General features: G+C 42.9%; 1 protein-coding gene across 2 annotated transcripts in view; it reads left to right on the top strand.

The window, feature by feature from the left end:
- LOC147238479 (pyruvate carboxylase, mitochondrial-like) overlaps positions 1-14,064 on the top strand; it is a 231,539-nt gene that overhangs the window by 210,882 nt on the left and 6,593 nt on the right. For both annotated transcript variants that reach the window (XM_086197046.1, XM_086197045.1), the window contains exons 22-24: positions 1,643-1,822; positions 6,149-6,323; positions 9,300-9,373. In XM_086197046.1, the coding sequence (XP_086053172.1) occupies positions 1,643-1,822; positions 6,149-6,323; positions 9,300-9,373 (429 nt within the window). The remainder of the gene's footprint in view (positions 1-1,642; positions 1,823-6,148; positions 6,324-9,299; positions 9,374-14,064) is intronic.

Genomic DNA, 14,064 nt, shown 5'->3' on the forward strand with positions numbered 1-14,064 from the left:
TTGAGTCAGAGAGGGGACTGCTCCTGCCATTCCTAGCATTCTTGATATGACAGATCAAGACGAACTGGGCACAGCTAGTTATACTGTGCAAATAGAAATATTTTCCATCCAGAATATGCTGTCGTATGTAGATGAATGAAAAGAGTGTAGCTCCTCTCATTGGTGCTGCTGCTGGCGCTGATGATGATTCTGTGTGTTCTCCAGCTGGGTTGGGTAAGTTTGCCTGTCATCGGGACATTTGCAAAAAACAAAAGTTGGACTTCTTGTGTAGAAAAGTCAAGTGATCCCAGGGGAACAGCAGCCGAGCCATGGAGGCGTGTGGTAACCCTGGAGCAGAGTGCACGCATGCCATCACAACCCTTAGAGATGGGTGTCAAGTTCTTTGTTGGGGAATTCATGGGGGAATGTCAATTTGATCTATATTTGCTCACCCATTCCTGTTTTCCTTCTGTCTGTCATCTGATATCAGCAGAGTTGCCGCACTAATTGCTGCAGAAATTGGCCTCTGTTAGCACGGCCCCCTTTGAGCAGTCCTTCACATGTCATTGTCTCAGTTTCGTGCTTGTCGGCTGTGGTTGGAGGCCAAAAGTATGCAGCAGCTGTAAGTCTTAAAGAGGCTGTGTCCCAAGATGATAGACGGAATATTTTTACCGCCTGTGTTCCGCTATGGATCTGTTGCTTTTCATCAAACCTGCACTGAGTACTCTTAGGTGTTGGTGACAGAGAGCGACTCGAAGCAGTTTTCAGGTTATTTATTTGTGTTGTTTGGTCTCATCAACAGAACACCTTTTCTCTCTTAAATGGTCCACTCCCCAGATGGAAGCTGACAGGAAGTCCTACATCTATATGTCCATTCATTACGACTCAAGAGTAATACATGCAGCTGATGTTTGCATCAGCATCCTGTTAGTCAACATGATGCAAATAGGGTTTGCTATTACCGCAACGATAGGCCATTAACATGGAATGAAAGAAAGAATACCTACGTGATTGAATGAGTGCTCACTTTTTTCATTTGTACTCTTCATTTTCAGGATCATTTCTGTTTTCACAGAGAGGTGCCGTGTACTTCACTTTCCTGCCAAATCAAATGATTAAAGAGGGTGTATCCCTGTAAACACCTTTTATGCTGCTCTCCTTTCTCTGGGTCGCTCGCCACCTCATCTTACTGACCGCATCTTCATTAAAACAAAGAATCTGTCTCCACTTCTGTTTCTGGGGGAAGTCTTGCACTCGCATGCCTACCTGCACGCTCCTGACAGGCAACCGCACAGCAGCGTTCACGGAGAGAATGCTGCATTCTGACTGGCAACCTCTTGGTTTTTTGGAGAATAAATCTCAAAGATGATGCAACAGAAAGTTACAGTAGTAAGTTCCTGAATATAATCCAACTGTGAAGTGTATTGTACTCAGGAAGGTGTGGAGCCTCCAAAGCCCAGCGCACACGTTCAAACCACATAGAAGGCAGAACAGTGCTGATGTTCGTCCCCTCCAAGTGTGCAAAGCTTCACCTCATCCTGGTTCTGTTGTATCTTTGATGGCACATCAAAGGTTCAGTGGTCATGAACTGCAGACCAATAGCGGCTCTTCTTATGTTTGTGGCCTATGTTTACCTCACATATATCTTTTTGTCCTCCCTCAGGTGACTCCATCATCAAAGATTGTGGGTGACTTGGCCCAGTTCATGGTGCAGAACAGCTTGACCCGTGCAGAAGTGGAGGAGAGAGCCGACGAGTTGTCCTTCCCTCTGTCTGTTGTTGAATTCCTGCAGGGGTTCATCGGGATACCACATGGAGGATTCCCAGAACCGTTTAGATCCAAGGTACTGCAGTTGGACCTTGTGTTTTCAGCTCTCATGTGGACGAGGGTTTAGGGTTATTTTCATTGAGGATTTCCTCAAGGTTTAAAGTCAATTTATATGTGTGTGTGTGTGTGTATATGTGTGTGTATATATGTGTGTGTATATATCTATCTATATATATAGATATATATAGATAGATAGATATCTTTATTTATTTATGATACTCTTGTTATAAAAATGGGCCAGGGAATTGCTGTTTCACACTGATGCTCTCCCTTTGTGAAACCATTAATTAGAGAGGAGGTAACTCAGGCATTCGTCCTTTCACATTCGGAGCACGGTACAGTTGTGTGGTCCTCTGCTGTTAAAATGGATATAAAAAACTCCAGCTTGCTCAGAATAGAGCTGCAAGATTTGCTAACTGCTGTTTTAGAGCTAATTTGGTGATGATGCACCATAGCTTAGCATGGTTAACTGTGGAGGCTAAGCTAACAGCTAGTTTTATTAAATTCTCCAGAAATGCAATTATCAAGGGGACAGACTTCTTCAGAGATCAATTATTTAATGCAGGTCTTAAGCATAATTATCAAACCAGACAGGTAAGCTCAGGGTGTTTGGGACTTCCAAAACCAAGACGAACTTAAAAAAACAACAACAGTTATTTATAGAGCCACCCAAAAATGTAACTCATTATCTGCTAATACTGGACAAATTCAAAGCAAATATTTATTAAAAAGATCCATGAAACAAATATTGAGATACCGCCCAACTGGAATGACTAATAAAATTTATATTAACGTTTGTTCCTGTGTAATCTTATAATTGATCGCGTATTGTAACTTAGATTTAGGCTGACGAGTGACAGTGGTTGTTTGTATGAGTATTGTATGTTGTTTATGTTGAGAGGTTTTATGTGGACCCCAGGAAGATTAGCGGCAGCAGCTGTGGAAGCTAATGGGGATCTGAATAAAGAACAAAGTTAAAAACACAGTCCACGCGCTGTTAGCCCGGCGGCGAAGCATCATCCCCTTGTGCTCGAGTCTGACCTCGGCTGGTAGCAGCAGCTGCCTGAGTAACGTGACATTACTCTGGGGTACTGGAACGTTACCATTACTTCATCCATGGCGCCGTGGCCATTAACCAGTTTAGCGAGGTAGCTAATATTTAAGCTAGGCTATCCTAGCTTTCCTTAGTTAGCTAACGTATCATGTCACACTCGACTGATGGTATCAGGGAAACGTGACTGACACTACAAGGCACGTCATGGAAACTTGTTCAGTTGGTTTTTATTTCACAAACTCGTTATCATAAACTCACCATTGAGGCTAACTGCTCTGTTTTGGTACGCAGGCGCTGCTGGCTTTTCAGTACCAGGCACTGCTTCCCTCTCACTCAGAGGGGTGCTGTGGAGCGCCCCCTACTGGATACACAAGGACAACATTTCTAAGAAAAACACAGTATTAATGGCATTTTAGTCCTGAAAATTGCCTGTCAAAATCAGCGTCAATCGGCCAATTTTTTTTTTTTTTTTTTTACAAATTCTACTCGGCTTCAATCGGCCAATAAAATGAATCAGTCAGGCCCTAATATACATATGTGTGTATATATATCTATATATGTTTATTTATATCTATATCTATCTATATCTCTATACATATATACACATATATACGTATATATAGATAGATAGAGATATATACATATATATACGTATGTATATATCCATATAAATATATATATATATATATACATGTATGTGTATATCTCTGTCGAGATATACACTTATACGTATATATCTATCTATATTTACGTATATGTGTGTGTATATCTCTATAGAGATATACACATATATATGTATATATAGATAGAGATATATACACATATATGTAAATATAGATAGATAGATAGATATATATACACATACGTATATATCTATATTTACGTATATATAGATAGATAGGGATATATACATATATATGTAGAAAGATAGATCAATAGATAGTTAGATATACATACATATGGATGTATGTGTGTAGATATATGATTATGCAGATATAGATTTCTATAAATATTGATATATATCTATATAGAGATATATATCTCTATCTATATATACAGTATATATAGATAGAGATATATAAATATAGATGTACACGCACGCTCCAACACGCCCCTCTCTCTCAAGGGGGTGCAGTTGGATGATCAGATATCAGATGTTGGTGGTTTGGGTGCAGCCCCCGGGGACCCAGACACCTCGTGTCTCTCTTCCTCAGCCTTTGATTCAGCTTCAGCTTCATCTGTATCATCAGCTTTTCCCGCTCCAGCCTTTCATCTTTACTGAGCACACACATTCTCTTCAGCCCACGTGAATGCAGACGTGTATGTTTTTGCCCGCTGAACTCTCTTCTCACCTCCCTTTCATGTGTCGTGTCTGAGGCCCGAGCCCCAGCCAGCTCCCGTTAGGGGGGACAAACAATGCATTCTAGTGTTCTAAGTAAATCCTCCACACACTTGTAGAACTGCTGCCAATTTGTCACCTCAGCCAAAAAAGTCAGCCCCTTAAATTGCCCTGCAAACATTCAATCTCCATATGTAAAGCACGCACACTGGCACCCAGCTCATCGTGGTCTTTCTTTAGAGCAGGAATCAAAGTAATTGCAGTCAAAGCTATTTTGAAAAAGTAGCATTTGTTTAGAGGAAAGACAGTACATCTGTAATTTATTCAACTTTCTCCAACAGCTGTTGGCTCGTAAATAAGTTTGCATCCTGACAGTCGTTGACCACTGCCACATCTTGTATGTGGCTTATATTTGCAATTAGCTAATTAGTGTCTCTAAATTGTCCTTGTTGCATGCAAGACCGTGAGATATCAGCATCTCTGTGCTGCAGCTGTTTCACGTGCGACTAGCATGGAAGAAGTAATGTTTTTTAATGAAGCTTGGGAGGCTTTAATGAGTTAGCATAAGTCGTTCCAGGATGACATCACATGCAATCCTGTCACAGATGCTTTGAGACTGAAATCTATTTTCATGCATGGGGAACTTTTTTCAAGTCTGAATGGTAATTCAGGGGTTTCCTAATTGCGCTCAGTTCATTCTGCAGCCCATGTGGGTGGAGAGAATGGACGAGAGAGGACAGGGACAAAGACAGGAAAGCGGAGGAGAGAAAGGATAAACAGACTGTAAACCATCTGAAAAAAACGACACAAATACTGTTAAGCCTCCCTTCGACAAGAAAGCAGCCAAAGAGAGAGTGGGAGCTTGTTTATTGTAATTAGAATAATTGTAAGATAAACGAGTTGAAAGTAACCTGAAAGGAAACGTTTGTCTTCATTTGTGAAAGCAACTTCTGAGAACATTGTGTTTATGAGCAGCGTCTGCCATCTTTGAAGTCCTTGTCTCCTGCGTGAGTCAGCTACCTGTGAACTGTGAGCTGCGTGAAGGATAGCGTTGGTCCTCTCATTTCTTTTCACTGATGCGTTTATAAATGTGCTGACATGTCGAAACACAAACACAGTAGAAGTACCCACAAAGGGTGCAGATGTTGGAAGTAGAAACTCCAGTGCAGTTCAGGCGATCAACTCAGACTCGCTCCCAGGTAGCTAGCAGAAACGTCGTCGTTATTTATTTATTTCCAGGAACATTTGCTGAAGCGCTGAAGCAGACTAAGTAGGCTAATTGTATGAAAATTCCTGCAACTTCCCCTCAGCTCCCCTGAGTGTTTGTCGGCTCTTTGCCATCAACAAGCCAAAGAAGAAACAAACAAAACAAAATCGGGATTGCTCCTTATTACAGCGGCCTTCAGGCGGAATGCCTGTGTCTTGACATAATCTCCTCGGCAGACATCATTAGTCGCCTCAGATCAGTTGCCTCGGATATCAACAATTGTGTGGGCAGATGAGATAACGTGTCATTAGTCTTATAGCTGCCTCCACTTTCCACAATCATCCTCATTTTCTTTATTTCAGTTTTTCTGTCCTGCAGTCTGAGAAGGATTTTGTGTCACACGTGCAAAATAACCGTCCATAATAGGTTTCTATATATTCCTGATTCACAAGTTTCTCTGTCTTTGTCTACCCCGCTAAACCTCCCCCGTATCTGTATCTTCCTTCTCGTCCCTGTCACTTTAGAGCTTTCGCAGCTTGAAGCTTTTATCCAGATGTATGGTTGTCAAGTGCACTGTGAAGGTTTTACCAGCACTTTACACATCCTGCATGCGTCAGGGTCCCACGGGACAAGGAGTTGGAAAACATTTAAAAAGCCTCTATGACAAAACTTCATTTTTAACCTTCCTTTTCTCTTGTACTTTATTTTCATCCCATTGTTTCTTTTCTGTGCTTCTTACCAGGTGCTGAAGTCCCTCCCCCGCGTTGAGGGCCGCCCTGGTGCCTCTCTGCCACCCATGGACTTCAAGGCCCTGGAGGAGGGGCTCCGAGCCGCTCACAGTGATGAAATCACCCCTGAGGATGTGATGTCAGCAGCCATGTACCCTAAAGTTTTCCAGGAGTTTAAAGAATTCACTGGTACGTTTGCATTTTGTCTCCATCATTAAAATTTGAGTAATTGAATTAGTTTTCAACCAAGTCTGGCTTCATAGCATTTGGTCTCGTTCTTTATTTCTCTCTCTCTCTCTCGCTCTTACTCTCTCTCTCTCTCAGTTGCTACACACACACACACACACACACACACACACTCATTTGGATTCTCACTGGGGCTTGAAATTAGCATCAGCCAGCTTTTATTCAGGGACACTCATTAGGTTGGAGCCGGAGATAGAAATGTCTTTAATGGCTGTGTTGGGCATGAAGGGAACCCGTCACAGGCTTCAGGTTCAGGTGAGACTGTTTCACCCCTGAAGGTGTCACTCCAGGAAACTAGTGATCAGAGATCAGAATGCCAAAACAGCAATAACGTAAACAGGCAGTGCCCTGTTGCAGAACAGACAGGAGAACACAGTGGAATGTAGTCTAGTCCCATATAGTCTGGTAGTCTAGCCTACTTTGTAATAGTCAAGTCTAGTCTGGTATATACTATTCTAGTCTGGTCTGGTGTAGTCGACTGTTGTATAGTCTTATAGTGTATATATAGTCGTGTATAGGGTTGTCGAAAGACAGAAAAGAGAGGGACAGAGAAAGAAGGGAGAGAGATGGAAGACAGAGACAGAGAGAGAAGACGGAGGGCCTGAAGACAACAACAACAATAACATAACAAGAACATAAAAAGCTACCAATAATAACACCTACCAGTGACCAAAGCATCAACTTCAGCAGGACATGGGAAATTACATGCAGGCAAACACAACACAACACACAATGCTGTTGTTAATGCCAGTGCAGTGTTGACAATCCCGATACAACATCCCAGGAGCAAAGGGTTCTAGCTGGGTAGAAGGGAACTCAGAGCTCTGTCAGACATGAAGGTTCCTGATTTTTGAGGGCTTTGATGCTAGAAGAAGTATCTAGGATTCTATTGTGGATCTGACAGGGATCCAGAGCAGAGAAGCCAGTCCAGGAGAGATCTGAGGGGTGCACGAGGCAGTGAGATGAGTGGGTTAGCAAGGTGTGACTAAAGCCAGGGTTGTCAGTGCCATGAAGGCGTCTCTCTTCCAACATGGCTAGATCACCATGGTAACTGATAACGTCCTGGTCCCTTTGCAGAAAAGCAGCCCCAAAGCCTGATGTCCCCCCCCCCCCCGCCCACGCACATACTGCTGTCATAATTAGTGTACAATTCAGCTCGCCATTGCGCCACAACGTTTTGTGGAGAAAGCACCTTCTGACTCGCGCGCGTAAGCCTCCTTGGTCCGTGTTTCTAGACGTGTCGGATTGGTTGACAACATCGCCGCAGACCCCTGACACCCCTTGATTGGTCCGATCCCCTGGGTGGCGCACGCGGCGGGGGCACACTGAGGACAGTCTGCCACAGTTGACGGAGTCTCTATTGGCACCTGCGACCCCCACCCACTGGAGAGGGGAGGGAGGGGGATGCCGGCAGAAAGGGTGTCTACTGGTATTAATCACAGATCAAATTCAGTCAGTAAAATTAAGGTCACTGTGATTTGGCCAAACACTGAAGAGTCTCCTCTTCTCCTTCATCCTGCACCGTCTGACCTGAACGTCCCTCTGGAGCTGAACGGTGAAGCCTGGTGCATCAAGTCTCAGGTGCAGAGCTGTGGATGTGGGCGGCCCAGAGAGAGTGATGAGCTGATGAATCTGGTTCCCTCATAGGGTTCCTGAGGGGGGCGCCAGCACTCACAGCTCAAGTACATCCAGAAACTGATGACCTGACGCCATCGTTGCTCTTCTCCCAGCATTCCTCTCTCCCCTCCTTGGCAGCAGCTGTGCTGCTTTTTGCTGTCGTAATTGTTTGATGTTGTTCCTGACCTCCATCATAGTCACTTGTTCTTCTGGACTAAAGTAGGCGGCATCTGTCCATTCCCTACGAGTCACATGACGTGTAACAAGCCCCCTTTTATGCGGAACGCCACAGAGCCTGAAGCAGAAGCCTTGATTGACAGAGAGAGATCCCACCCACCGTCCTGATACCAGTGACCTCTGATTGGGAGTTCAGGTTTTGAGGAGCTGCTTGTTGAAGGAAAGCCTGGCTAGGAGGGACCTGCTTCCTGGTTCACCCCTGGAGTCTCTTCTCCTGGTTCTGGTCAGTTCCCCAGATGGAGAGACTTTAGGTAATATGGGGGCAGCCTGATAGGAGGAAACACAGTCATCCAGCCTGGCAGTAAAAAAATGTCTGGACTATTTTTTTCTGCATCTTTTTGAGACAGGATGTGTCTGATCTTGGCAATGTTGCATAGATGAAAGATGGCGAACTGGAGGGTTGACTGATGTGTAGGAGTGAAAGGATCCTGATCAAAGAGAACTCCCAGGTTCCTTGGATGTATGTGTTTATATATACATGTATGTGTGTATATACGTATAAATGTATATATGTATATAAATACATATGTGTTTATACGTATGTATGTGTATATAGTGTATATATATGCATGTGTAAATATACACATACATATATGTGTATACACAGATTTATACATATGCATACGAATGCATATACATACGAATGTATATGTCTACACATACACATATATATGTGTATACATGTGTGTGTATTGAGCCTAGTATAGCATAATTGACATGATACAGTACAGCTGACCTGGGAGGAGTCAAAGCTAACTATTAAGCTTCTAAGCTTCAAACTACCAAGCTCCTATTTCAGACAACTTACTGGATTACTTGACAGTACATCGCACACCCACATGTCAACATTCAATTGTTGCAGTCATGAAATCTCCACACCACTGGAGCAGTTATTGTTGGAAGGCAATTGTCTTACTAACATTTGAATAATCTCAACAATTCTTTGACACAACTAACCAACAACAGACACAAGAGAGGCAATTCACAAACTAAAACTCCTGAGACATAACTGATGATAATCTTCACAAACGGGAACTCATATAAGAATCCTTTTGTAATCTGCAGCTAACTTCGGCCCAGTGGACTGTCTCAGCACCCGCCTTTTCCTGGATGGACCCAAGATCGCTGAGGAGTTTGAGGTACCAAAGTTAATATCACACCATTGTTAGTCCGAGATTTCGGGTTTTATCGTTTTAAATCCTCCTTAAATGTGCTAAAATCATCAGTAACCCAGAGACTGATGATCCTGTTTATTGCAGGATTTGTACACAGGTGCAGTAGATTTAACCCAGCATCTTAAATAGACCAAACTGAAGGAAAATATTGAACAGTATATTATAATGTGAAATTATACGTGTGTGTATATTATATGTAGGTATATATACACACACATATATAAATATGGGTGTATTTGTAGATACACACATATGTGTGTGTGTGTGTGTGTGTGTGTATATATATACGTATATATATACGTATATATATGTATATATGTGTGTATATATGTATATATATGTATATATGTATATATGTGTATATATATACATATATATGTATATATAAGTATATATATGTATATATATGAGTATATATATACACACATATATATGTATACATATATATACATATATATGTATATTTATGTATATATGTATATATACATATATGTATATATGTGTGTATATATATACATATATACGTATATATATGTATATATATACATATATATGTATATATGTGTATATATATATACATATATATGTATATTTATGTATATATGTATATATATACATATATATGTATATATGTGTGTATATATATACATATATACATATATATGTATATATGTGTGTATATATATACATATATATGTATATATGTGTATATATGTATATATGTGTGTATATATATATACGTATATATGTATATATGTATATATATACGTATATATGTATATATGTATATATATATATTTATATATTAGATCTGTCAGTCGATGAAAAAATTCCTCCGATTAACAAATGGTTGTCCATAGTTAACCCACGATTAATCACATATTCTTTATCTGCTCTAAATCTACCTAAAACTGATATTTTTCATTTTTTAAATTAACCATGTCAAACATGGTAGGAGGCAAATAGTTGCTGTGTGCAATTGCAGCATATTTATTAGTGTTGGAGCAACGTACTGTCCCGAAGTACAAACAAAACAAAAGATCCATCCATTTTCTTCCACTTTTTCCAATTAAGGGTTGCGGGGGGTTGGAGCCTATCCCAGCGGCTATGGGCGAGAAGCGGGGTTCACCCTGGACAGGTCACCAGTCCATGGCAGGGCCAACACATAGAGACAAACAACCATTGGCTCTCCCAGCCACACCTACGGTCAATTTAGAGTCTGGATTAAACTGGTCCCTCTTGATGTCTTTGGACTGTGGAGGAAGCTGGAGTACAAGAGAGAACCCAGCAGGAACAGGGAGAACATGCAGACTCCACACAGAAAGATCCTGTGCTGCAGCCGGGGCTCCACCCACAACCCTCTTGCTGGGGGGCCACAGTGAGGACCCCTGCACCACCGTACTGCCCCAAAACAAAAGATGCACAGGGTAAAAAAGTAAATTATAAACTCCAGCCCAACAAATATAACAGTAATGATTCCTAGTACTCACTGAAGTACTTGAACTATGAAGCCATTAACACAAGAGGATGACCCTGATGCATTGCATCAAACTGTGATGCACAGAATAAATGTAATTAAATAAAAACAATGAATAAAGTGCGCATTAAACAGGGGGCACTGCAACACAGAACAGGACTCCAGTGATGTGGTGGGGGTGTCGCGGGTGGTAAACGCCTCCAATGGTCGTGGTTTGTTTTAGCCAGAAGGGAACGAGTTCATTTTAAAATCTGCCAACTGAACTTTGAACTGGTTCATGTAGAAAATGAACTTTCCCAACACTGATCATCATCATCATCATCATCATCATCATCAGTGGCGGCTAAAACAGGTGCTATCCAGTTTGAAGCTAACAGGTAGCTTTGACTCTTTGAGCTCAGTTCTACCAAGGCAACAAGGCGTCAGCCTGCATCTTCATCTTCAACTTTGTGTCCTTCTCCCTCCTTTATTTACCTGCACAAACCTTGAAAGGCTCCCGCTGCTTCAGTTCAATTTGCCGTTTCAGCTTTGCGGTGGATGCGACTGAAGTGCGTATTTTCTTTTTGAAACCCGGCGAGCAAAGTTTGCCCAGAAATGTAAGATTTTTCCCGTCTTCCTGGACTTTGTCATAAACTCGTTTAAATGACCGTCCGACGCAGCCTCGCTGGTTTGTTGAGTCCAGTTCCGTCTTGTCTGTGCGCTCCAACTGCACGCCGCTCCTGCCGCCTCCTCCATGCTGCTTTCTGTTTTGATGCGGCAGCGCGACACTGGTGGCTGGCGTTGCCAGATTGGGTGTTTTTCCGTGGTATATTAAGAGGTGTTTACAGAGTTTTTTCAGCCGGATTTTTACCTGGACTCTGGTACCCCACTGAACGAAGATGAACGAGAGAGCGAACCGTTCAGACACCAGATGGAATGCGTTCACAGTCGCGTTCACTAGGCAGCAGGGCTGTACATTCATTTCACGTTCCTCCAAAATATGAACGCGTTCATGAACTATCGCTCAATGGACGCCTTCAGGCACAACACTGATGATGAGGATTGTTGTTGTCACTGGAGAGGCTAATAAGGAAACTCATTTGGCTGGAGATGCATTTCAAAACGCAGTCATCAGAAATATCTCAGCGTGAAGCTGTTTTTACTCTGAATAGTTCACAAGCGTCGCATCTTTCCAGACTGACAGCAGCAGCTGCTTTGATGAGCACAACTCCAACCAAAGTGACTGTTCAACTCCGGATTCCAAGAAGTGGTTGACCTGATGGTAACCTTTGCGACATCGGATAACAGGACTGTTTTTAGTTGCTGCTCAAAGGGAAATTAGAGGATTCAACACCTAGAAGATGTTTCATTGTAAACTTTAAAAGCACTTACTAAAAAGTGGGAGCAAGGTCTGCCTCTTTCTAATTTGGACATTAGGTTAGAAGGAGGGTGGCCCGGTGGAGCAGCGGTCCTCACTGTGGCCCCCCAGCAAGAAGGTTGTGGGTGGAGCCCCGGCTGGAGCACGGGGTCTTTCTGTGTGGAGTCTGCATGTTCTCCCTGTTCCTGTGTGGGTTCTCTCTGGTACTCCAGCTTCTTCCACAGTCCAAAGACATCAAGAGGGACCAGGTTAATCCAGACTCTAAATTGACCGTAGGTGTGGCTGGGAGAGCCAATGGTTGTCTGTCTCTATGTGTTGGTCCTGTGATGGACTGGTGACCTGTCCAAGGGGAAGGCTGCTGGGATAGGCTCCACCCCCACCACCCTGAACAAGAGAAGAGGGAGAAGAATGAGGGATGGATGGATGGAGTGATGGATGATGGATGGGTGAGGGATGGATGGATGGGTGAGGGATGGATGGATGGGTGAGGGATGGATGGATAGGTGAGGGATGGATGGATGGATGGGTGAGGGATGGATGGATGGATGGATGGGTGAGGGATGGATGGATGGGTGAGGGATGGATGGATGGATAGGTGAGGGATGGATGGATGGATGGGTGAGGGATGGATGGATGGATGGATGGGTGAGGGATGGATGGATGGGTGAGGGATGCAGAGCCTTCTTGACTTGAAGGGAAGGACATGATGTTGAACAAAGGTTACTTGTCCTCAAGGAGGGAAACACTGCACCTTAAAGAAATTGCCCCTTGTTTGTCAGCGACTGACTGCAGCAGAAACCTGCGACTGGTTTTGGTGTCGATTGCCTCCGAGTTTGTGATGCTGGTGGAGGTTTAAGAGAGGCAAAGAAAGTCTCTTTGAAGGGTGTGAGCAACGTTACCTGAGGGTTTCTCACCTGGCTGGGCCTGATACATGTTACTATGAGTTATAAATAGGTGGCACATGATGTCCCAGAGAGGATTTTGATAAACGATATTGCCATTTTAGGAGCATTGTACCACATTGTTAAAATGATAATCGAACTACATAATAATGCTAGGACACCTCTCAAAGAGTGACTCATGTTTAACTCTAAAGAACCCTTATCAGAGGCAGCCATTACAAATGGAAAATGAAAAATATTTCAAAGCCTTAGATGGATGTAATCTCAAATTTAAATACAAAAACTGAAGGTGCTGTTCTTATGTGATCAACCCCCATGTCAACGAAGCAACGCCTGGAGCACCCTTGAGGCGCTCAGGCTGGAGAAGCCAACCGTATGTGGGCTGATGTGGACAAAAACCAGCAGCCTAAACTTTGTGATTCCATCTGGATGAAGAGTTTCTGGTCAGTTTGTACTCTTTTACAGAATTTAGCAAGTAGATGAAAACACTGAAGTCAAACATTCCTGTTCAGAACCCTGAGTCCTCCTGTCCAGTCTCACACACTCTGTTGATAATACCCAAACTCTTTTTCATGAATAAGAAGGACCTGTTTAAAGTCAAACCCCCTCGGTGTTCAAAGACAAGTGTGTGTGTGTGTGTGTGCGTGTGTGTGCGTTGCCTATAGGTGGCCGACATCCGTGTCTCCTCGCCATGACACAGAACCCACAGGACCTTTTACAGGGTGGTCCACTCTGCCTCAGCGTGGACAGGACCAGTTCAGTCGTCCCTATTATTGCCTCAACTTTTACGTCAGATAAAAGAAGCATGTTTTTTTTTTATACACAGATGAAATAAAAATGAATATGACAACATGACAGGGCTTTTACATCCCTGTGGCCTCCTCCTCCTCCTCATATGTGGTCATCTTCATAATCCCTG

The sequence above is a fragment of the Aulostomus chinensis genome, chromosome 24, assembly GCF_037954235.1.
Source record: "Aulostomus chinensis isolate RoL2024-O1b breed Wild chromosome 24, RoL_Achi_v1.0, whole genome shotgun sequence".
Classification (NCBI taxonomy): domain Eukaryota; kingdom Metazoa; phylum Chordata; class Actinopteri; order Syngnathiformes; family Aulostomidae; genus Aulostomus; species Aulostomus chinensis.